Raw genomic sequence first — 22,296 nt, 5'->3', positions numbered from 1 at the left:
GACTCGGGGTAGAAGTTGTGGGGATTGGGTGTGGCGACATGGGTGTAGGACCTGGGGGTGTCGAGCTTGATGCAACGCCCGTGTCTTGGGTATCCTCACCACCTAAACCATGTTCTGCCTCAGGCGAGAGAGATGGACCAGCAGGGATGGGACGCAACCTGTCTAGGAAAGAAGGGACAAACTCCGCTGAATACGGATTCAATGCCGGGGTGTCAGGAACCAATGGCGACGCACCAACGGAGCGTAAACATCTGGAGCGCCGTTGTCGTCCGCTGCAGGGATGTTCGCCCACGAGACACTTTCGGGGAGCTCCGCTTCCGAACGATGGATTGAGGGAGAATCGGGTATGACCACATCATCGTCCTCTTCTTCGAATGAGTCTTCGTCCGTAGAGAAAGCTGGATCTCCAAAGGAATTGACGAAAGTTGCAAGTACAGCACGCTGTTGTGATACGTTAGCGAGCTGCGGCGCGGTAATGCAGACATTACGCTACCATCTCCCTTGAGTCGTAACCAGATGGCAGTAGACTGCGTGTCAGAATCCTAAGCATTGGTTCAAATTCGTCTATGCTGGGACCCCATGCGTTGAAGGCGTGGTCTTCCCTTCGAATACGTAGCCGCTGTTCATTAGGTTAAGAGCGAAAACAACAGATACGCTCATTATAGATACCTCTTGCATGTCTTCCACGCGGTAATTGAACTTATGGGCCTTGCCGTCCAAGCCTTCGTGCAAATAGAAGCAATCGTCTCCGAATGGGCAGAACCGCTTGATGACAGGCGACTTCTCGAAATACCTGCACAACTTCAATTTAGATTTAGTCCACCGTAGATGAATGAGCAATACGTACTTGCACTTCACGCGTGACATGCTGGCCTTATACCCCTCAATGATCTCGGACTTCCTGCAGTCGCCTTCTGGAACAAAGATCGTCGAGGGCGTCACAAACCGGGAAGGCGTACGGCACATCGGACATGTCTTTGTGGTTCCAGCTTCTACGATGTCGGAGGACTTCTCTCCGGCACCGCGCCAACTCTTGATGCACTGGAACAGCATTCAGCATGGTTCCGAGCGATATGGTCTTAAGACACTTACTGAGATGCAGAATACATGGCTACATCCGACTATGAGAAGGAGTAAGCGTGCATCCTCGAGAGAAGGACAAGGGCTTTCGGGACGGTCGTCTCTTCACACAAAACATGCATACCACCAACGCTCAAAGTGAATGAACTCACGAAGTAGCCCGTATGTTACCGGCTTGTCGTAACAGATCGCACACAAGTCGTTATCCGAGGGTTCTTCTGTGCCCAAGTCTGTCTTGCTCGGATCGGCATGCTTGAACCAGCACTTCTCCCCATGCTTGCAATATCCGTTCAGGTGATACCTGCAGACCTTGTTCTTATCGTAAGGAGTTAGGCGTTCTGTGGCGCCGTGGAGGAATCTGCAGCGATCGCCGGCATAACATCCCCGAGGTGTATTACTGCCACAAGACAATCAGGTTTCGTAAAGAGCATTGGTAGCACCGTTAATCCGCCATACGCACTAGTATCTGCAGATTCCGCGGGCTTTGGACGTCACAGGCCGGAGTTGGTCTTCGGCGCCATCCGCCATGCCGTGACAAGTGTGGTTGGACAGAGGACGTAGAAAGGATCGGCGTGTGTCGCTGCGTTACCGCAGAGGCGAGTGGCCTGTTAAGTAGGCGTGCAAGGGGGGGGACCTGCGGTAATGAGTGCAGCTGCAGCCACAAGACGGTGTTAGAGTCAAGACTCGGCGACCGGCTGGGGCGCGCAGGGCCGTATCGCCGAGTATGGAACATTACGTAAGTGGCCACCATCCTCCGCCGCACTGCACGTTGTCGAACGCGTGTCCGTCTCGCCTCCATGTCGCTGTCTTCAACAGCCACCGTCAAGAATCAGATAACGACCGCACTAGGCCCTAAAGCGTCCCTTTACTTCGGCGTTCTCAAGGAGTACCTCTCGGGCCGAATCTCGAGGAACGAGTACGACGAACAGGTCAAGACTCATCTCGATAGCACCCACCTTCGTGAGTATAGTGAATATTGTATTATACGCCAATTGCCCAATAATGTCACAGTACAGCTGCACAATGCGCTGCTAGTGTCCCTCTTTGACACTTCCGCACACCTCACACCACCCACACCTCCACCAGATGTACCTAAGCCACCATCAAGGAAGCGCAAGAGGACACTGCCGTACCAAGGACCAGACCCTCACTACGATCCAGCGACACTGAGGTCCGAGCGTCTGAAGAAATGGTCTGTAGGATTAGGAAGGCGCGAGCGTGACCGCATCCGTGCATTGGAAGCCATGGCTCTGAATGAACCGCCACAAGCGAAGTCATACGTGGATGAGATCGCAGCCGAGCGCGGGGTGGAGCTTCTCAAAGAAAGAGGAGGTACGTCACACAACTCGAACCTGTGTGTATGTACTAGAAACCTGGACAGAATCCCCTGGAAGTCGACTTCCTCTCAATCTTGCGTCCATGACCCGTGGCCCAACGCTGCAGCACATCTCGGAACGCCTCAATCTGATATCCGCGCAACATAATCTTGGGACGCCATCGAAAGAAGTTGCGTCATTGCTAATGCTGGCTTTCGAGGTACGCGCGCTCGAGCTCCTGTGAAGTCCATTCTCACTCATCTCTCAACTACCGCAGGCAAAGCTGAAGCAGCTGATCACCCAAGCACTCTCTTTGACATCGACCTCCCATGCCATCACATCCATTCGTGCTGCGGAACCACACTCGCATAGCTATGTGCTTCCCACATCGTCCTTCGACAGCCTCTTCACCGTGTCTCCCGCCGTCTTGCCCAACAAGTCTGCGGCAGCCATGCGTCTTGCGCTGGGAGACAACGAGCCTTCGGAAGATGACTTTATCCTCAAAGATAGAGAGACGAAGGACCCAAGGTGGCAGCTCTTTGCGTTGCTCGGCGAACGAAGTACGGTGAAGGAGGCTCTGCGGACACTGCATTGATACCTGCTCTCCACACCGATGCCCGAACCTCGTCTTTTGTATTGATTCTTGCTTTGTGTAGCTATGTACCGACTGTTTCATACCATACCGCCCCGGGCTGTGGCGTGGCGGATGGCCGGGCCGCGCTGTCGTCATCGATAGGTGGCATCAAGACCAGCCTGACCGGTCAGCGTAACTGCCCTTCGGCAGCATTCGCGCTATATAAGACTCTCACATGCTCCCAAAGCCTATCTTTGCTTCGCACCCCCACCACTGCGTCGAGCTCCCAAGCAATGGCTGACCAAGTCTACACGTTACGTTGGGGTATCATCTCCACCGGATGGATTTCCATGAAGTTCGTCTTGGTGCGCGTTTTTGCCATTCGCATACGATGCAATGTGTTGAGAATGCCATGGGTAGGACCTGTTGGCGGACCCTAAAACGTACGCTTTCGCTCTCATTGTGTTCTCGTTCTAAATTATGACATTCCTAAATTATGACATTCTGGTGGTGAAGCCGCGGAACTACAGATGTGGCCCACAAGGTCGTCGCTGTTGGCTCGCGCAGTCTCGAGTCAGCGCAGAAATTCATCGACACGCACATGGCAGGCAACAAGAGCGTGAAACCCTACGCGACCTATACCGAGCTCTTGGCGGACCAGGTAAAATGGTTTCCTTACATTCAGACGTTCTGTTGAGTCTCATGTCAGACACCCAGGACGTCCAAGCGGTGTACATTGGTACGCATCTACCTATCATGGCACCTGAATTGTTCCGATAGGCGTTCAATCCAGGCACGCCTCATACCATCCACTATGAGAACGCATTGGAAGCCTTGAATGCGGGCAAACACGTTCTGTGTGAGAAGGCGACCACCGCGAACGCTACTGAGCTCAAAGCCCTGCTCGCTCTGGCAAAGGAAAAGAATCTTTTCTTCATGGAGGCTATGTGGACGCGCTTCCAGCCCCTCTCGCTCGAGCTGAAAAAGATCGCAGAGGAGGGTGCGCTTGGCGACCCGGTCGTTTTGCACGCAGACTTGTCTGCTGACTTCAAGACCGAGAGTGCGTGACCTGCAGACAACCTTCGGGATGGGTATTAAGACTCGCCTTCTAGCCCTTCCTCTTACACATCGTATGCTCGACCCCAAGCTGGGCGGCGGTGCTCTTCTTGACCTGTATGTCTACCTCTTCTTTCACGATATTGCTCCACACTAACCGAGCCTTCCCGTTCAGCGGCCCGTACCCTATGTTCTGGGTGCGTACGACCACCCACGCCTCCACACCACGCCTACTGACGAATGTCAATAGTGCATGCTCGGCCTGTACGAGCACCCCTCGAACAAGGGCGCACGCCCGACGAGCGTCACCGGGTCGATCCTCAAGTCCTCCATCACCGACGTCGACGCGTGCTCGAGCTGGACCGTCAACTTTACGTCCACGCTCCAGGCGCAGGCGGTGCTCACCGCGAGCATGACCGTCGACTCCGCGCCGTTCGGCGCGACGATCCGCTACAAGCGCGGCGTGATCCTCGTGAAGCCGCCGATCTACCGCCCGCCGGCGTTCACGGTCCAGTACTTCGGCGAGGGGAACAAGGTCGTGAGGGAGGAGACGCGCGCGTTCAGCTTCGACGACGGGCAGGGGTGGTGCTATGAGGCGGACGAGGTGGCGCGGTGCGTCCGGGACGGGAAGCTGGAGAGCGGGCTGTGGGGGCATGAAAAGAGCATTATCATGATGGAGACGTTCGACGAGGTACGTGTATGGCGACCGCGCGCGCGTGTGTGGGTCGGGGAACTGATTGCGTTTCGTCTCCGCTAGGTTCGCAAGCAGGGTGGGTATGTGCTGCCAGAGGGCGTTGAGAAGCTTGGTCGTGTGCAGTGAACGACGTGTTGCAGCGTGTCGGTGAAAGAGGCGGTCATGATAAGTAAATGAAGCTTCCGTCGTATAACGGTATAGCACGTGTCATCATTGTGCTTCATATTCTTGGAAATAGATGGCTACTATGGCGGCAATCCGAAGAAGCGATGGGCGGAGGGATTGTATGCACAAGTACATACGATTGCGAACCATAAATCGTCGCCTGCTCTCTGGTGTACTGTAAGATGACCACCTTGGTCAAACAGTCAGTCAACGGCCTTTCCGGCGCGACGGTCAGCCTTTCGTTGTTCCATCTGCAATTACACGTGAGCGACGCAACATACACGGGCGAGTTACACAGAATACTCACCCAGGCCTTCTTGCAGTCCCGGTAGGCCTGGAAGTAATCCAGGCACTGTTCACGGTCGTAGTCGTGAAGGTTCATACAGTTCATCGACGCCTTTGAGGCTTCCGCGCACGGGCTGCACACGCAGAGGGAAGACGGTTGAGTGAGCGGGTCTGCGCTCCCTGGAGTCCTGACCTCGACGCACTCAACGAACTTCGACGCACCCTTCCCCTGCAATACGCATGGTCAACACGCCAAATCAACTCCCTGCACACGCGCGCGGCGGGCACCAACGAGAGGTGGGCTTGGCAGGCAGCGTACCTTGAAGTGCTTTTGGTACGGCTCTGGAGCCGCGTTCGACGCGGGGACAGGCAGCGCGGGCGCGGAAGTCTTGTCCGTTCCGTCGTCTGTGATGCGCGACGTCATCGGTAACTGGCTTTTGCGCCAACTAGGTCTGGCAGAGGGTGCGCCGGCGCGACTGTGCGGCGTGAGGCGGGGGAAGGGGCGGAGGAAATAGCGGCCGGCACGGGGGCGTCGCGACTCGCGACGTCAGAGCGCCCGGCGCCTGCGTTCCGCCCCGATCCCGCGACGAGCGCCGACCGCTGCTCTGCTCCCGTGCTCCCGACTCCCGAGCCAAAGCAGCTGCTTCTTGCCGCGACGCCGCGTCTGCCCCCGATCTCTCAACTCTTGAACTTGAGCTTCCCTCCCGACCCGACTGCACTCTCCTCCCCGACCTCTACCTCCACGACGCACACGACCGAGACGATGGCCACGGACCTCCCATACGCTGCTGACGCCGAGGAGGCGCTGTCCTATGACGAGCTCGATGTGCGTGCTCGCTCTAGGGTGCACCTTCGGCCAACGGTGGCGGACTGATATGGACGTGGCCCGCAGGTTCTCAAACTCCAGTACCAGAAGGAGCTCGCGCAGGCACATGTCACCATCCAGACGAAGTTCAACTATGCGTGGGGGCTCGTGAAGAGCCCGCTGAGGGAGCACCAGGTTGAGGGTGTGAAGTTGCTGCAAGGTGAGTTGATCGCGTACTCTTCTGTCCACTTGGCTCACGACAATGCTGTAGAGATCTACCGTGCCGAGGCATCAAGGCGGAGAGAATGCCTGTACTACATCGCGCTTGGGTACTACAAGATGGGCAACTACGAGGATGCGCAGCGGTTCAACGGTATGTCATGAGTTCTCATCCCTACACGTCTCTCCCTCACAAACGTGTCTTTAACTCTATACTTGCCTCTTCACCGTCTGCAGCCCTATACTCGACAAAGAGCCCACAAACTTGCAGGCCCAGAGCTTGGCAGGACTCATCGAGAAGCGTGTTACACGAGGTACGTCTCGTGGTTGCCTAGACCGAAGCACACTTCTCCCCCCTCGCCATCCTCTGACGCACCATGCAGACGGCTACATTGGCATGGCCCTCGTCGGCGGTCTGGCTGCGGTTGGCACCATCGCCATCGCGTCCCTCATACGGCGAGCATCCCGCAAGTGAGCTGTGCTGGTACTTTGTCTGACCTCCTCTCTCACCCGTGTATCTATGGGACACTCCCCGCTCTGGAATCTATGAACACTGGCTAAACATCATTTACGAACGCCAAAACATTCCTGTCCTCTATCAACGAAACATTACGCCTTTTATGACCGACTCCGGCGCGCTACATGTCTTACTTCTATATTTTGTTATTCTTTTAGTGGCAGTCAACGTTCGTAGGGGCGATGCGGTTCATTAGTTTGTCATAGAGAATCTATCACATCTACTGAGTACTGTGGACCAGGGCCGCAAATGTACAACATATTCGATGATTCGTTAGACGACGATCACGGCACGCATGCGATCCGTTGGAGTGTATGTGTTATTCGTATGAGTACATGTGCACTCAACGAGGAAAACGTGTACACGAGCAGTCCGCGAGAATCCATTCGCCAAGTGCAGGTTGCGATGCCCATTCAATGTAGCTGGAGTACTCGTCGTCGACGCCCGTCTACAGCAAAATAACCGCGCACAGAACCCAGTAAAATGCAGAACGGGGGAGTCAGAGTCGGAGTCGGAGGTTTCGAGCAGGGAAGGATGGGGTGAATGTTGGGGGGAGGTATCGCGAGTCATGATGGCGTCGAGCAAGATGGGACTTCAACTTCTACTCATCTAAGGCGTAATACCGTGGTTGACACGACATGGGGAGGGGAGGGGTTCCGGGGACGGTCACGAGCAGCGTAAAGACGTACGTAGATCGGGCGATACACAAAAATGAAGAAGCATGCGCACGCGCAAGCAAATAACCTAGAACAAAGAGCAAGAATATGACACAGCAGGATGGATACAACGGTACATGCGATACAAACGTATTGACACAGCGATTTCGATTGAGGATACTGCTTGAGGGTTCGTGAGCTTTGTTTTGTTATGTGGGGAGAACTGCGCGGCCTCGGCGTACATCTCGTCGGGTGTGCGCTTGAACGCAACGATACCGACAAGAACGAAGCCGGTGATGACAGCGACCTCGAAGATGATCCACAGAGTGGCCCAAAGATGAGCGGCGACCCGAGGGTACATGATCGACCATTGAGTGGCATCGGAATCGTTTGCCTTGCGGAAGTACTTGTCGTCGGCGATGTCCCCTGCAATGGCAAATGAGCGAAAGGTCGCATAGCCCCAAGCGAGCGGCCACGCACAGACGACGTAAAGAGCACTAGCAGTCTGGTTAATATGGTTCGACGAAGTGCTTGAGACCGTACTCACTTCATCACGCCAATGAACAAGCAGTACCACCTCAGCGCTTGTCTGTAAGAACAATGAGCGGTGAGATGCAAAGCTCGCACTGGTGGGCAAAGTTCACGCACGCGTGGTCAATGAACCAAAATCCGATGAGAAGGGCCTCGTACACAATGGCGAATAGGATTGTGCTTCACGGAGCGAAACGGAGCGCCAGAACCGCGTGGTTTGTCGCATGAATGCGCAGGGCAAGCAAGCGCGCGAAGGATCGAGAAACGAGGACGGGGATCGATGGCGAGTCAGACAGTGTTTAGATATGATAGAAGAAGGACGTACAGCTTGTTGCGCACCAAAGCCAGAGGGGCTGCAATGCCTACGCCAATGACAAAGCTCATGATCTTCGAGACCAGAGTGTCAAACCCGGCCATGATGAAAAGACCTCCGAAGATGGTGGACCCGACGTATCCTGCGGCGAGGATGGTGGGGGGATGACCCCCGCTGACAATGGTTGCGCCGCCCATGTCAGGGTCTATGGATACTTTCATGACTGTCCCTCCCGTGAGGACGGCCTACAGGGAGAGTGGGAAGGAGAAAACAACTGCAGCCAACGGATAGCGCACCATGATAATGTGACAGAGCTCATGCCATCCTATTGTGAAAAGCTTCAGAGGGTTGATGACGACTCTTGCCCCCGGGATATTCCAAAAGGCAAAGATGACCACGGCGTAGACAACGATCTGCAGGGGAGGTAAGAGCGTGGAGGAGGGGCGGAAGACGCGATGCACGTACCACGTAGAGCACAGGGACCTAGCCAGATGGCAGGCGTGAGCACGCACAGGCAAAAGCGTGAGGACCAGGACTCGTGCGCACCTGGTCGTGTGTGGGGCTACGGGGCTCATGTGGATGTGCGGAGCCGGAGGAGCGACGGGAGGACGGGGCACGTAGGGAGGAAGGGACATGGGGTAAGTTCGTGTGCGCCGTATTAGTAGGCGGCGGCGAGGAAGAGCATGCAGGACGAAGGAAGGGCGTGTGCGTGGAGCAGAGCCCGGTGGGGGCGAGGACGCCGTCGTCTGCTCCCTCGCCCGCCGTGCCCGTCCTCCAACCAACTTCCGCCCCAGCCACTCGCCTCGAGGCTCAGGCGCTCAACGTCAACGTACGTCCGATCAGATCACAGCCCTCCGGCGTCTGCGCGCTCCTCGCCCGAGACGCGTCAGTCACGTGCTGCTACACCCATTTTGTTGACGCGACGGCGGAGTTCCAATCTCCAGACGCGCTATATAAGCCGGGGCCACCGTCGCGTCCTGTACCCCACCGTTCATCCTCTCCTCCACCACTATCCCCACCTTCACCGCTCTCAACTCACCTCCAACACGCACAAATGGTACGTATAGACTCTACCTTCTGTCGTGCACCGCACACTCATTCGAAATTGCAGTCTGGCAAGGGAAAGGCGTACGCACTTATCCACATAAGGACCTAACGTGCTCCTCACATACTCTTCCTGAACAGTGGCAAGTCCTCTTCCGGCAAGGCCGGTGGTGAATCCTCCAAGTCTCAGTCGCGTTCGGCGAAGGCCGGTCTTCAGTTCCCCGTCGGTCGTGTCCACCGTCTGTTGAAGAAGGGGAACTACGCCCAGCGTGTGGGTGCTGGTGCTCCTGGTGCGTTGGTTGTCTTAGAGGGATTGAACCTCTCTTATGCGCGCCTTCCTCTCCATCAGTCTATCTCGCTGCTGTCTTGGAGTACCTCGCCGCCGAGATTCTCGAGCTGGCGGGTAACGCGGCACGTGACAACAAGAAGCAGCGTATCGTTCCCCGTCACTTGCAGCTCGCCATCCGGAACGATGAGGAGTGAGTTCGCTTTCTGGGTCCGTAGTACGTGGTACTGATGGTTGGTCAGGTTGAACAAGCTTCTCGGCGATGTTGTCATCTCTCAGGGTGGCGTTGTGCCCTTCATCAACCCCGAGCTGCTCCCCTCAAAATCCAACAAGGGCAAGAAGGAGGGTGCCTCGCAGGAGGTGTGAGGGTCCTTCGTTTGTCGTTTTGTCGCTTGCTTTGTCTCGTTCTTGTCGGGATATGTACATGTATCATTCTGTCCTATGTGTCTCTTAATGACTACTATCGCATGCCATGTATTATGATCCCCAGTGTGTGGTCCCAGGCTTCCAGTTGCACCTCTCGTTCAATGCTTTGGACGTACTGTGTGCTGAATGGTATCGCAACCTTGCAGCGTCAGGTCCAGTGTGGGATCCCCAGGGCTTAACCGTCTAATCGTTTCTCTCACTTCACCCTATGCTCTTCGCCGTCCTCATTCTTTGTCCTTGGGCGAGTACCAGCAATCCTCACGAACTCAAGCCCGAGCTGTGCGTGCCAACAGTAGCGCTCGACGGACAAGACCAGCCTGTTCCCTGAGCGCGCTGCTTTATCATCGCGTGCTGCAGCGTCCAATACATCTCTCCCCTCTCTCTTCGGTGCGCCTGCGTGCATAGAGCGATAAAAAGTCGGCACCAGAATGTTGCTCCCGGGATGCACGAAGCGGAGAGTCAGAAGAGCGAGCGATCTAGGGTGTCCGGGCAGGGGCGGATGGATGCCCCATGTGGGTGCGTCGAAGACAGATGTGAAGACATTTTGATCCCAATACGAGGAAGATCGATGTGCGGAGGAACGGCGGTACTTATATGGTGCGTGTGAGTCAGGGGAAGGAAGCAGGGGCAGAGAAAGCATTTCACGGATGGTTGAAACCCGGGCGTGGAGAGACATACGGAAGGCGGTTTGGTGAACGTAGGCCGAGCGGACGCAGTCGATAAGGTGAGTAGCAGGGGGCGGGGTCAACGGCACGGCGTTCTTGACAAGGGTATGCAGGTGCAGGAGAATAACGGCGGTAGCAGCAAGAGAGCAAAGAAAACAGCAGCGAGGACTGAAGTACTGAAGAAAGCAATGACAGTGGTGGCGATGTCCTGAGTCGCGCCCGGACAGAATCCATGCCAGCGCCGGTTGGCAAGTTGGCGCTTAAGTTCCGGCTTGGAGACTCTTGCCACCAGACCGTCACTGTCCTCGCTGTGCTATATAGCACAAGCCATCCCGCTTGTCCTCGCCGTCGCCGAAAGCCGCCTTCATCGCCACCGCTGCTCTGATAGCCTTGTTGTGACCGCCCTCACTCGTCCTTGCCGCTTCACCGGTTCACCTCTCCCTCGTACTTCTGCACACTGGAGCGTTACTGAGGTAGGCATTTCTGCGACCTATTCAAATCATCACGATGCGAGTGGATTAACGTCCGGAATCCCACCATCACCACCACCACACGGTGCACATACTGTGTATTTAGTTGGCTGCATATATAGTGGTGTAAGTCTTGGAATTGGCTCTTCCGTGGATCATGTTCAATAGGATTTTTCACTGCCTAGTCTCAAGTCGGGCATTGCCTCTGTCTATGGCCATCGTCACGAAGAAGCTGACCGCTCAAGGGAGTATAGGCGACTCTTTTGAGCTCAGCAGCGATGACGATACCGATGTGCTTAGCGACCACGATGTCGGAATTCTCAACATGCACGATATTGAGGCCCTGGACGACGAGATCAAGGTTCACAGAAAAATCCTTTCAGCACTCGTGGCCCGCCGGCGGAGTTTGAGGGCGAAGAGTCTCGACGTCATCGAGCTCACTGATTCCGACCCCGACGACGTGCCCATTCTTTCTGGTCCTCGTAAGCGCAAACGTGGCAAGACAGGTAAGTGCATAGACAGTCTTCTACGAAAGCGCATGTATGCCTCTAATACATTTTACCTTTCATGAATCCGTTGCACGTCTCGGAAGTCGAACCAGATGAGCCGGGACGTAATCACGTCAAGAAGTCATCGACACTTGACGCAATGAACCACAAGGAATCCATGGTAATTGAAGCTGCTAACGTGACACCAGTTGCGCAGCACAAGGCCACGGACGAGCACAAGGACGCCGACGACATTCAACGGCCTCCGAAGCACGAGGAAATTGAAGACGTTGAGCCCACGCAAGGGGAAACTGATCGCGTTAGGTATAAGCACGAGGAAACTGGAATTGTCAGGCCTTTGAAGCATGAGGACACCGACGACAACAATTATCCGGATTCCAAAGTCGACAGCGACGTCGACGTCAACAGCGACATCAAACCTCCGAAGCCCGACATCGGCACCGATGTCAAGGCTAAGCCTGACCCTGATCTTCTGGCGCCATGTGAAGCAGAAGTCATTCATGTTTGTGCACATCTCTCGCTCCCGATGGGTTGCAATTAACCCCGGCACGTACAGCATAAAGTCAAATTCGAACCCCTCCTCCAAGAGGGGACATCCTTGAGGTTCTTGCTCCCAACGCACCCGCGCCGTACCCCGTCGACATTCCGGACGGGTTACGCGACGTCACCGTCACCCGCAACCAGCTGTCGGGCCGCTTTGGAGGCAGTCCTATGGAAATGTTCCCCAAACCCAAGGCCGAAGACCTGGCCCGACACGGTCGCGACAACTTTTTGTGCATCAACCCCGTGTGGAACCCGCACGCACCTCTACGACCTGGACATACCGGCCTTCTCTTCGTGATGAGAGAAATACATCCCATCAAGCAGGCGCTGTTCGTTCGGCTACAGTTGAACAAATGGCAGTACATGGGTGACTACGAGCTCCCGTCCTTCACCCCGCTTTCAGCGGAGCGCTGGCTGGCTCTACCCCAGGATGTGCGTCTCTCTCACTCTCTCACTGGAGGAACTTTGCATTGGCGGGAGCTCACACATCACTAGTCGAAAAAAACGTGGGTCAAATCGGTCATGAAGAAGGAATGGGCCAAGCCCATTCGCGCCCGCATCAGCCTACGCATCTCTCTTGGGCGGGAGCCGATGCAAGATGAGGTTGACGGAGCAATGGAACGCTCTGTCAAGATCACCGACAAGGACGTCGCTGCCGCCTTGAATGACGGCTCTGAGGTGAAAACTGTTCATGTTCACGTGGACGGGCCTTCTCTGACACAATCTCCACAGCGCATCCGAGTTTGGACGCTGAAATGTGTCGGTTACGACGAAGAGCTGGGGCGAATCTGTGCCGAAATCTCCGGCACCCGGCCTCAGAGTACGTCGCGTCCGCAGCGTCGTAGATCTCGTCAAGGATAAAACGCATGACTACTTGTGCTTGGATTGTGGAAAACAATACTTAGATAACGGATTAATCGACAACGAGCGGATCGAGCACAAGCCACTTTCGGCATCGCGCAGATATCAACATAATAAGACCTCAAGGGTAATGGCATTAGAACATAGTGATCGTCATCAGTATATGCAATCATAGATCATAACGAGACTACAGCCTCGGACACTACAATATCCCGAGACCCAGCGAGAATGTAGAACCCTCGGTCAAAGGACAGTAGACCAGACTCAATAGAATATCAGCAAACCGCATTCCGACACATCCCCATTTTCCCACTGTGCGTTTCCCCCAGGTAACATGCAAGCAACATCCCAGATGTCGACCCGTACCGGTGCCCGCCGACTCGTGGTTCCTTCACTGAACGATCTCGTCCTCGGCGTCGCTCGCCATCGTGCGGCGCGACAGCTCCGACACGCGGCTGATGCTGCTCCGCTTCGTCATCGTGCGCGACCCTTGCCGCTTGAGCCCGCTCGCGCCGTTGCCCATGCCCTCGGGCAGCGCCCCAGGGCTCGCCGGGCGTCCGACGAGCGACTGGCGGTTGAGCGAGCTCGCGGGGCGTGGGCCGCGCGAGATGCGGGGCCCGCGCAGGGGCGGCGTGCTCGTCGACGTCGGCGTCACGCTCTTCGAGGGCGACGGGCTGCGCGAGTCCGACGGCGTGGTGACGACGCTCGGCGACGCGGAGCGCCGGAAGCCCGCGGGCACAGGCTTCGGCGCGGCCGGGTAGGGGCGCTCGACGTCGTCGAACGAGGGCTCGGCGAAGTGCGCGGGGCGCGTGGGGGTCGCGGGCTCGGGCGGGGGCTCCTTGAACTGCGGGCGGGGCGGAAGGCCGTCCGTTTCGGGCGGAGGTTCCTTAAAAACCGGGTGCGCAGGGGGAGGGGGCGTAATGGCCGGGGGCGGAGGGATGTTGGCTGGGAGAGGGGGAGGGGGAGGGATGGTGCTGAAGTCGACCGTGCGGCTGTCGTTCAAAGCGATGTCGCCAGGGAGGGGAGGAGGAGGGTGGATGATGGTAGGCAGTTCTTCGGGCTCCTCTGAGAACGATGCAGGCTCGTCGTGGACCATGCCTTGCGGCTCGTCAGTGAACTGACGGGGGCTTTCAGGAACCTGAGGAAGTACGGCGCCGCGACTGCCGTTGACGGCCGTAGTCGCGGCAGCGAAACCGCCGGGAATGGCGGGAACCGGGGGAGGCGACTTGCTGCCAACCTTGATACCTCGCTGCGCCAATTGCTGGGCCTGGAGCTCCTTCAGATCCATGCCGGCGGAAATGCGGGAACGTGACATGCGCATGTCCACGGGACGAGTGCGACGCCGCACGGGAACTTTCCGCTCCGACTCCCGCTTCTTTTTGATGATAGCAGGAGGAAGAATCTCGTCATACTTGCCGAGAAGGTCAATGAACAGCACTGAATACGAGGTAAGCTTTGAATGAGAGAAAAGCACGGAGTTGACGTACGAGTGGGATGACGGTCCTGAAGAGACAAATGGTTCTCGGTCTTCGGCCTGAGAATGGCTATACACGAATCGTGAGATGTTGTCGGGCAAAAGTTATCAAAAAGACGCACAACGTCCAAGGCTGAGCGCCAGCTTCGCAATGTAGACCTCATTATTCTCGGTCTCAGACTCCTTCGTGGACTTGATGAGACTGCCCGACCGTCAGCCACCGACAAGCAAAATCACAAGCAAAACCTACTCCTTAAGGTGCTTGACGATAACATCGAGGACCATAAGTGCACCTTCGGCAGCTTCTGTAGAGCCGCCTGTACGTCCAGGATATGTTGCTCAGTAGTGGGCTTGAGTACAGGATTCGCACTGCTTCCGACGGTGGGATACAGCTTCCGGAACTCGTCCCAGCCCTCATACATGCACAGGGGCGGGTCCAGCTCGAGCGCCCAGAGCCTGACGCCACTGGCAAGCACCGGCGCATCGTACTTCTCCAGCATGTCATGCGGGATGTCCTCCTCGGGCGGTACGGCGCTGAGCGTCTCGCGGAGATGATGCACAGCCGGAAGAGGGACCTCGTAAACCCAAGTCTTGCGCTTCTCCGCGTCAGAGGGGAGCTTCGGGTATGCTTCGACGAGCGCGGCGAGGAGCGCGGAGAGCATCGGGGGCACCTCCTCCTTCTTCTCCCCGGGAGCAGTGACGTTCCAGTACGCACTGTCGGCCCACTTGCGCAGGTCGATGCCAAACACGACGTCGGACTCATCGTGGGCGATCGACTCGTAAACCTGGGCAACAGGGCGGAACGGACCGGTGCGGGAGCGCTCGATGAGCACCTTGATGTCGCTCTCAGGCTGGAACGATGTCATCAACGTCTCGACGTGCACAGTCGAACTGCTGTAACTCGTCGACAGCTTGCCCAATTCCGTGTGATACTGCGCGAGCACTGCACAACGGACCGAGGGGTCAGTGGAGGCAGCTCTATCCAAGGAGAATGGACGCACCCGTCTTGATCGCACGAAGCCGCTCGAGCTCCCACTTCTGAAGTAGCTTCAGGGTCTCCTCGATGCGTTCCTCGAGCCCCAGTCGTCGCTTGTCGAGCTTGCGTACAGCCGTCCGGTAATCTTGATCAGCAGTCTCTGCCTCGCGGCGGGCACGGACATGTGCGGGCTCCCCGTTCGCGTTAAATGCTTTGGAAACGAGACTGGCCAAGCCTCCGGTCCGACCTGCGACATTCTGAGCCAGAGGGGAGAGTCGCTGCTCGATAGGAGTGAGGACGGCTGCCGCAGTCGTCAGGCCCTTGCCAGGAGTCGGTGCGGGTACATCGAGGTTGAAGGCACGGGCGCGGAACTGGTAGAACGCGTCGTCCGCGTTCTCAAAGTCATTGCCAAGGTCGCCAATGCGGCGGAGTAAGTTGAACTTCTCAGTGAGAATACGACCGGCGACCTCCGCATGATCGAGGTTCCCGTTGAATTCCTTCACGTTCTCCTTGAGCCAAGTGGCGAACTCCTCTCCGGAGAAAGCGTCCTGATACTCGCCCAGTAGAGGGAAGCGAATAGGGCGAAGATCAAGGCTCTCCTTCGCCTTCTTGAGCATGGTTGTAACCTCGGTAGGACTCATCATGACGCCTGCAACATCCATGGGAGGCGGCGGAGGCGGCGGCACTGGATCTGTCGTGAGCCTAGGTGGGTTGATCCTGGCCGGAGGCATCGGTGGATCCAACGGCGGGGGCGACATCATGCGCTTGGGCGTGCTGCCGCCAGAACCGACGTCGGACGCGCGACCCTTGCCTTTGTCTGCCTTAGGAGTTACTTTCTCTTCCTCATCAGCGTCGAAGTGCACCTCCGGCTTTGTGGGGAGGGGGGGCGGTGCAGCACCTGCATTCAGCCTGAACTCCTTGAGGCGCGCCGTGATGCGCTCAGACATAGTTGCCTGGCGTTGTGGGGGACGCCTCGCTTCCGTGCTCGCATTCAGGGGTTTTATCTTTGGCGATGTGTACTGATCCCCGACAGGGTGCGTGATGGGCGCAAAGCGAGCACTGCCAAGCCGTGTCAGGCTGCAGAAGTACTCGAGTCAAGTGAGACTCACTCGTCGTCTGCCTCGTCTGCCTTGCGGGTCTTGGTCAGGTAGTCATTCTTGAGCCTGGTAACCTGGATACGTCCGTTTAGGATGACTGTGCGACAAAGACAAAGGTCACACCATACCTCGGCCGAATCATGCTCGTATGAGTACACCCAACCCTCGAGAGTGTTGGCCTTGCTGTCTAAGAGACGATTCTACGCGCAAGGTCCGAGTTTGCACACAAAGTATGAAGCGTGAACCGCGGAGACAGACCTTGTGATTCTCCGCCCACTTCTCAAAGGGTTCCGCGACGTCGACGATCAGCTCTTTCGCCACGGTTTCGTGTAGGAGGCCCTGAGCGATCGTGGCCTCGCGCAGGCCTTTCATGGCCATGTGCAGTGATGCCCCATCATCTTTTTCGAAAGTCGAGTCTGCGAGCATGTCTGTCAATGCGTGGGGCAGGGGATAAACGCATAGACGCACTAGCGGGAGACTCCGCCTTGAGCGTCGCACCGATCGCGAGCTCGGCTGCGGCACGCGCCTACGCAGATGCATTGGATCAGTGCGCGTTTCCTCGAGTTGGCCTGTGACACTCACCCGGACGAACTGCGCGGCCTCAGCGTTCTCTGCATTCCCTGGGTGAAAGAGGTCACGACCACTGTCCTAATTGCCACGGAGACGCGTCGCGCGTACCTGTTCCAGTTGGCCATACAAGACTTCCAGCCCTTTCCGGTAGTCCTCAGTCCAGAACGAGTTGGAGAAAGTGAGCGGGAGCGACAGGACGGCCATGGCGGGGTATTGAACGCCCGTAGTTGCGAAGGGGTATGGGCGCGCGGTAATATTTAGATGGAAGATCCGGGGTGCGGTGACTGAGGGGAGTTGGCGAGGAGCGTCCAAGCGCGAGACGACGTCAGTGCCTAAGCGAAAGGGCTATAAGGGAGAAGGGGGCCTGCAATCGCACGTCGCAGCGCAAGGCTAGCAGGCAAAGGGCGGGTACCGGAAAGAGCGAGCGGCAGGGTGGTGGTCAGGTGAAAAGCGTGCGGGAGGTGCGGTGCAAGTGCACTGGCCTCGCCGACGCGGGTCCACAAAGGCGCCCACTCGAGTGGGGATTGGCAGCGCCCGTACTGCCTCGGAGCCGGCCAGCGCAGGCCTTCCCCGCCAAGCATCTGCGCTCAAACAGGGCGGGTCGGCCTCACTCCAACTCGTGGTCCGCGTCCGCGTCGTGCGCCTTCAGGAAACGCCATCCTTGTCTAGCACCATGCTTAACTCGCACCGCAGTGTCCGATCTGTCACTTCTCGCATTGGCCGTTCCGCACATTGGAGCGGGTCCAGAAAGATTAAGCATAGCTGCATTACTACATGTACTCTACGTTGTCCGCCCCCACCGCGAACGAGCGCGCACCCGGTACGCGCGTCCCCGCCCGCCCCGCACTGCCATACAACACCTCCGAATCCCCGAGTGCAACAGGGGCGTAGGCACCCTCAGCGCCCACCGCATCAAAAACGTTCCCTGGTGAGTCCGGGAATGTTGATGTCGGCAGCTGTAATAGATGGGGTGGCTGCCGCGTGAGGTAAAGTCGTAGAAGCGAGTCCTCTGCCGCCTGGATAGGAGCCATCAACCAAAACGGAGATTCCTTCGAAGTGAATTGACTTACACGGTACTCCGCCATTTTCAACGAGCTGCCAAACCCTTCTCCAAGCTTATCCGCGCCGGTAAAGATACCCACGACGAATACAGGCGAACCTGAGAATCGACCCGTCTCCTTGAGCAGCCTGTCGAGAATGTGTAAGTACCTCATATAAGAGCACGAGTACAGGGCAGGAAGGGCACAACAAGACGTCGTGTGATGTGCACCACAGATCACCAGAGGAATCTGGTCGGCCGTCTGTGCCATACATATAATTACGCTGACTGCAAGATAGGATGAAGTGCAATCGCGTGGGGAGGGGAGACATGCCGACGTGGCCGGATAGCATCAGCTCTCCTGACGCGAAATGCACTGTCCATCACTTCAATAGGTATGCATGGCATGCTCCGCAATCGACCAGATTCGAGTTGACCCAACACGCTCTCACAGACCGCGCAGACCGGTGGAAAATCGCAGCAAAAGTACAGTAACGCACCTGGAGATAGGTCGTTCCCTCCCAAACTTCGCAACTGTGTTCAGCAATGACTGCTTCGGATCCTTGAACTTGATCATAGCCTTCATATCAACCTCCCGACTGAAGAAGAACTTCTCCGCAAACCGTCTTGCAGCGTGAAGCGACCGGTACTGGTACACCAGCGCTGTAAGCGCTCTCGGCACGGATGCCAGCGCGTCGTCGTGCAGGACAGGGTCACTCGCCGACGTAGCAGACTATGCACAAGGGATCAGCACTGAATAAGGCAATGATCGCGAAGGATTATACACGTACGGTGCGATGCCAGCGCAGAATAGGGCTTACGCCCATTTCACGCGCGAGACTCGCGCATGTCGTCGGACCGACGTGCGCGGTAATGGCGGCTTTCACGACGCGGGTGGGGAGGTGCGGGTAGGAAGAGTTCACGAATTCTGTCGCGAAGAGACCAAGGAGGAGTTGCCAAGGGTCGCCATGGATGCATTCGTGGCAGGGAGCGGCTGGTCCGGGTGGTCCTGCGTATACTGGGGGACGAAGGAAGGGTGCGTGCATGCCTGCTGAATGACCTCCATGGAAGGCACGACATTCCCGAAGCCTATTCGATGCGTGAACGCGGCGAGTGTCGAGCGTGGCGGAGGCTGAGCAGAGGCCCATTTGGGGGCGTCGAAGTCGACGGATGCGCCAGGCAGAGCAGCAGGAAGGAGGATTTAGGAGGGAGAGATTTTATGTGTTGTGCAGAGACATGGGCGAGCTTGTGAGCCGTGATCGCGACCTTGCGTTGCGCATAGCCCATTGGTGAGTGTCTCCGCCAGCACGCGTTCGGTGCAGGACGCGGTCCAAATTTCGGCCCAAGGGCGACCCCACGGACCCCTGGCACTCTTGCGCGTGACCGTCGCGTCTTTCATGGCGCCTATTTCCAATATTCGCTTCAACGCTGCTAGTGCTTCGCGAATCGCGAGCTCGTGTCCCACCCCCAGCGCCGACTCCAGCGCCGTGTTTTGGCCCAAGAAAGCACCTCCCATCCTCTGAACACCTGTCCGCGTATTCCTCGCTCGTCATCAGGCTATTTGGTTGATATCGCGGGAAAAGAGAGGTGGAGGCAGTCAGATAGGCCCTATGTATTCCCCGTGTACCTGATAGCGCTCTAAATATTGCGCTGCGTTGCGTACGTCGCTTCTTGCCCTTGTACCTCCACCATGTCCTCGAAGACCGACTTTACGAAGGAGTCTCTGCTCCCCTCGACGGCCGTCGAGCCCGCTCCGGTGCAGAAGAGGTGCAGCGTTGGCCTCCGTGTTGTCAAGGCTCTTCTCCTCGGTGCCGCTGTCTGGATTTCTCTCAGGGCTCTGGGTGTTGCACCTTCCTGCCACTCGCTGTCGGACGCGCTTCTTGACAGGACGTACGATGCGCAGGAGCAGTGCCCTCAGGTAATCCCCGTCACACCGGACACCAACGCGAAGGTCTGGGCCGAGCTCGGTGAAACGTATGGCTCCAATGCGTTTAAGCTGCGCGCGGTGGAATGGCTTGGAGGTGCAGTTCGTGTCCCGTGAGTGCCACTGCTATCTTTGAAGATTATGCTCGGCGTAACAAATAACGTGTTCGTGCACAGCACCCAGTCTTACGATAAGATGCTGCCGTCGGCGAAGATCCTCGCTGGGACGCATTTGGTCCATTCCACGACTACCTAGCGAAGGCATTCCCGCTCACCCATTCGACTCTTTCTCTCGCCAAAGTGAACACTTACGGTTTGGTGTATGAGTGGAAGGGCTCCGACGCTTCCCTGAAACCTCTTCTTCTTGCCGCTCACCAAGGTGATCATCTAGCTTTCATCTATCTCGGGCCCACGCCCGTGGTGCTTATTCGTCTGGTCCTCAGCGCAATTACTGATTACAATTATTTTCTCTAGATGTCGTTCCCGTCAACCCGGACACTGTGAATGAATGGATCCATCCTCCGTTCTCCGGTTACTTCGATGGTATGCACAGTCATCATTCTTTCACGGGCCATTGGCTCAAAGCGGGCAGGTGAACGCATCTGGGGTCGCGGCAGCTCTGACGACAAGAGCGGGCTAATCGGTATCATGTTTGTATTCACGACTTGACTTTCCCTGGATGGCACTCATATTATTCTACAGGTCTACTATCGAATCCCTTCTTGAGAAACAGTTCCAGCCCACTCGTGGCGTTGTACTCACTTTCGGATTCGACGAAGAGGCGAGTGGCATCTACGGCGCCTCATCATTGGCGAAGTATCTTCTCTCCACCTACGGCGAGAATGCCTTCTTCATGCTCGTCGACGAGGGCGGTGCGTTGTCCCTGACATCTCACCCACATATTTCAACATACCCATATCACGTCCAGGTGGCTTCGCTCAAGAGTACGGCGGTGTTGTGGCTACCCCCGCTGTCGCTGAAAAAGGATACATTGACGTTCGTGTTGAAGTCACCTCGCCTGGCGGGCATTCAAGCGTGCCTCCTTCGCACACTGTAGGTTCTTCATGACCCGATTTCGCTAGTATTTTCATGACCTTTCTCATTCACCTATCAGACTATTGGCATCCTCTCCCAACTTCTCGTTCATTACGAGGAAAACCCCTACGAACCCCGTCTTCACCGTGGCACTCCCATGTACTGGAAGTCTCAGTGCCTTGCGGCTCATATCCCTGACATGCCTCACAAGCTGCGCAAGGCTCTGAAGAAGGCCGTCAAGTCGGACAAGGCGCTCAAGGAGGCCGGGGATATACTTATCCAGACCAAGCAGCTTCGTGCGCTCATTGGCACCACCCAAGCGATCGACCTGATCAACGGCGGAGTGAAGACGAACGCCCTCCCTGAACAAGCCTGGGCAGTGGTCAATCACCGCATTGCTACGGACAGGTGTGTTGCGTGTCCATACATGTTCCGCGACCGAGTATGCGCTTAACCTGTCTGGGTAGCTCCGTTGACGAAGTGAAGGCGCATGACACAAAACTCTTGAAGTCTTTGGCGCACAAGTTCAACCTGACCTACACCGCGTTCGGGTCTCAGGTCACCGAAGAAGGAAGCCCGGCGTATGGAACGCTTACCATCACCGATGCTTGGGGCGTGGCGCTCGAACCTGCCCCCATCAGCCCTATCGACGCTCCGGAGTACGCTTTACTGTCAGGTACTATCAAGGCCGCGTACAACGCCCACCGTAACCTCCAAGGCGACAATGAAATTGTCGTCGCTCCAGGAATCATGTCCGGCAACACGGGTATGTGCCGACTAATGTGCAGCTAGTGGCGCGCAAATCTTGCACAAACATTCACTGACGACGGCGATCTGGGACATGCGCAGACACTCGGTACTACTGGGCGCTGACGCCGCACATCTACCGCTACAACCATCATAACTCCGGAAACACTACGTCGCTCAGTAACGGCGTCCACACCGTCAATGAATGTACGTTTGTGTCGTGTTATCCTGATACCCAAAATACTGACTGAGGCTCGCCCAGTCCTGGAGGCGGATGCCTTCCTGGAGCAGATCAGGTTCTTTACGACCTTGATTCTCAATGCGGACGAGTACTCGGCGTGAGAGTGGGCGAACCTACCTGTGACAGGAGTATATCGCAGTGTACACGTATCCGGATCGTATGCGTATGAATGTAGTGCT

General features: G+C 56.7%; 11 protein-coding genes across 11 annotated transcripts; 6 read left to right on the top strand and 5 right to left on the bottom strand.

Annotated features, from left to right (window-relative positions):
* Nucleotides 1-564: 564 nt before the first annotated feature.
* On the bottom strand, nt 565-1,608 carry BXZ73DRAFT_45332 (uncharacterized protein; the record flags this gene model as incomplete). Its single annotated transcript, XM_048019496.1, has 5 exons — nt 565-793; nt 848-1,041; nt 1,093-1,121; nt 1,233-1,477; nt 1,541-1,608. The coding sequence occupies 5 exons, from the start codon at nt 1,606-1,608 to the stop codon at nt 565-567; spliced, it is 765 nt and encodes a 254-aa protein (XP_047878950.1).
* Nucleotides 1,609-1,877: 269 nt separating this feature from the next.
* BXZ73DRAFT_45409 (transcriptional regulator of RNA polII, SAGA, subunit-domain-containing protein) lies at nt 1,878-2,991 on the top strand (the record flags this gene model as incomplete). The annotated part of the gene is made up of 4 exons (XM_048019510.1): nt 1,878-2,040; nt 2,092-2,412; nt 2,462-2,616; nt 2,674-2,991. The coding sequence occupies 4 exons, from the start codon at nt 1,878-1,880 to the stop codon at nt 2,989-2,991; spliced, it is 957 nt and encodes a 318-aa protein (XP_047878949.1).
* Nucleotides 2,992-3,263: 272 nt separating this feature from the next.
* On the top strand, nt 3,264-4,846 carry BXZ73DRAFT_100412 (NAD(P)-binding protein; the record flags this gene model as incomplete). The annotated part of the gene is made up of 9 exons (XM_048014568.1): nt 3,264-3,335; nt 3,391-3,413; nt 3,487-3,631; nt 3,688-3,709; nt 3,764-4,030; nt 4,083-4,143; nt 4,202-4,223; nt 4,277-4,717; nt 4,784-4,846. 9 exons carry the CDS (start codon nt 3,264-3,266, stop codon nt 4,844-4,846), a joined length of 1,116 nt encoding a protein of 371 aa, XP_047878948.1.
* Nucleotides 4,847-5,088: 242 nt separating this feature from the next.
* Nucleotides 5,089-5,594, bottom strand: BXZ73DRAFT_100411 (uncharacterized protein; the record flags this gene model as incomplete). The annotated part of the gene is made up of 4 exons (XM_048014567.1): nt 5,089-5,136; nt 5,193-5,304; nt 5,374-5,399; nt 5,490-5,594. 4 exons carry the CDS (start codon nt 5,592-5,594, stop codon nt 5,089-5,091), a joined length of 291 nt encoding a protein of 96 aa, XP_047878947.1.
* Nucleotides 5,595-5,933: 339 nt separating this feature from the next.
* On the top strand, nt 5,934-6,669 carry BXZ73DRAFT_45177 (mitochondrial fission 1 protein; the record flags this gene model as incomplete). Its single annotated transcript, XM_048019463.1, has 5 exons — nt 5,934-5,996; nt 6,063-6,195; nt 6,247-6,352; nt 6,432-6,508; nt 6,578-6,669. The coding sequence occupies 5 exons, from the start codon at nt 5,934-5,936 to the stop codon at nt 6,667-6,669; spliced, it is 471 nt and encodes a 156-aa protein (XP_047878946.1).
* Nucleotides 6,670-7,455: 786 nt separating this feature from the next.
* Nucleotides 7,456-8,846, bottom strand: BXZ73DRAFT_100409 (peptidase M50B-like-domain-containing protein; the record flags this gene model as incomplete). The annotated part of the gene is made up of 8 exons (XM_048014566.1): nt 7,456-7,793; nt 7,848-7,864; nt 7,915-7,956; nt 8,016-8,078; nt 8,224-8,456; nt 8,508-8,624; nt 8,677-8,694; nt 8,778-8,846. The coding sequence occupies 8 exons, from the start codon at nt 8,844-8,846 to the stop codon at nt 7,456-7,458; spliced, it is 897 nt and encodes a 298-aa protein (XP_047878945.1).
* Nucleotides 8,847-8,894: 48 nt separating this feature from the next.
* Nucleotides 8,895-9,907, top strand: BXZ73DRAFT_100408 (histone H2A; the record flags this gene model as incomplete). Its single annotated transcript, XM_048014565.1, has 6 exons — nt 8,895-8,916; nt 9,006-9,040; nt 9,323-9,339; nt 9,397-9,545; nt 9,605-9,734; nt 9,784-9,907. The coding sequence occupies 6 exons, from the start codon at nt 8,895-8,897 to the stop codon at nt 9,905-9,907; spliced, it is 477 nt and encodes a 158-aa protein (XP_047878944.1).
* Nucleotides 9,908-12,238: 2,331 nt separating this feature from the next.
* On the top strand, nt 12,239-13,015 carry BXZ73DRAFT_45411 (uncharacterized protein; the record flags this gene model as incomplete). Its single annotated transcript, XM_048019511.1, has 3 exons — nt 12,239-12,586; nt 12,650-12,832; nt 12,887-13,015. Coding segments are annotated over 3 exons (660 nt in total), but the record flags the coding sequence as incomplete, so codon positions are not given.
* Nucleotides 13,016-13,406: 391 nt separating this feature from the next.
* On the bottom strand, nt 13,407-17,336 carry BXZ73DRAFT_89427 (uncharacterized protein; the record flags this gene model as incomplete). Its single annotated transcript, XM_048025271.1, has 11 exons — nt 13,407-14,452; nt 14,503-14,559; nt 14,612-14,691; nt 14,772-15,432; nt 15,491-16,524; nt 16,575-16,636; nt 16,691-16,762; nt 16,821-16,978; nt 17,031-17,088; nt 17,145-17,210; nt 17,241-17,336. 11 exons carry the CDS (start codon nt 17,334-17,336, stop codon nt 13,407-13,409), a joined length of 3,390 nt encoding a protein of 1,129 aa, XP_047878942.1.
* Nucleotides 17,337-17,902: 566 nt separating this feature from the next.
* On the bottom strand, nt 17,903-19,458 carry BXZ73DRAFT_89426 (ribonuclease III; the record flags this gene model as incomplete). Its single annotated transcript, XM_048025270.1, has 5 exons — nt 17,903-18,148; nt 18,203-18,320; nt 18,672-18,904; nt 19,115-19,303; nt 19,408-19,458. The coding sequence occupies 5 exons, from the start codon at nt 19,456-19,458 to the stop codon at nt 17,903-17,905; spliced, it is 837 nt and encodes a 278-aa protein (XP_047878941.1).
* Nucleotides 19,459-19,861: 403 nt separating this feature from the next.
* On the top strand, nt 19,862-22,218 carry BXZ73DRAFT_89425 (carboxypeptidase S; the record flags this gene model as incomplete). The annotated part of the gene is made up of 11 exons (XM_048025269.1): nt 19,862-19,938; nt 20,059-20,192; nt 20,291-20,473; nt 20,569-20,637; nt 20,687-20,744; nt 20,797-20,966; nt 21,023-21,147; nt 21,209-21,537; nt 21,597-21,895; nt 21,979-22,083; nt 22,139-22,218. 11 exons carry the CDS (start codon nt 19,862-19,864, stop codon nt 22,216-22,218), a joined length of 1,629 nt encoding a protein of 542 aa, XP_047878940.1.
* Between the last annotated feature and the right edge of the window lie 78 nt (nt 22,219-22,296).

The sequence above is a fragment of the Epithele typhae genome (assembly GCF_022376455.1).
Source record: "Epithele typhae strain CBS 203.58 chromosome Unknown BXZ73scaffold_17, whole genome shotgun sequence".
NCBI lineage: Eukaryota > Fungi > Basidiomycota > Agaricomycetes > Polyporales > Epitheliaceae > Epithele > Epithele typhae.
Note: the sequence above shows the minus strand (reverse complement) of the source record. Positions and strands in the feature narration are given on the sequence as shown.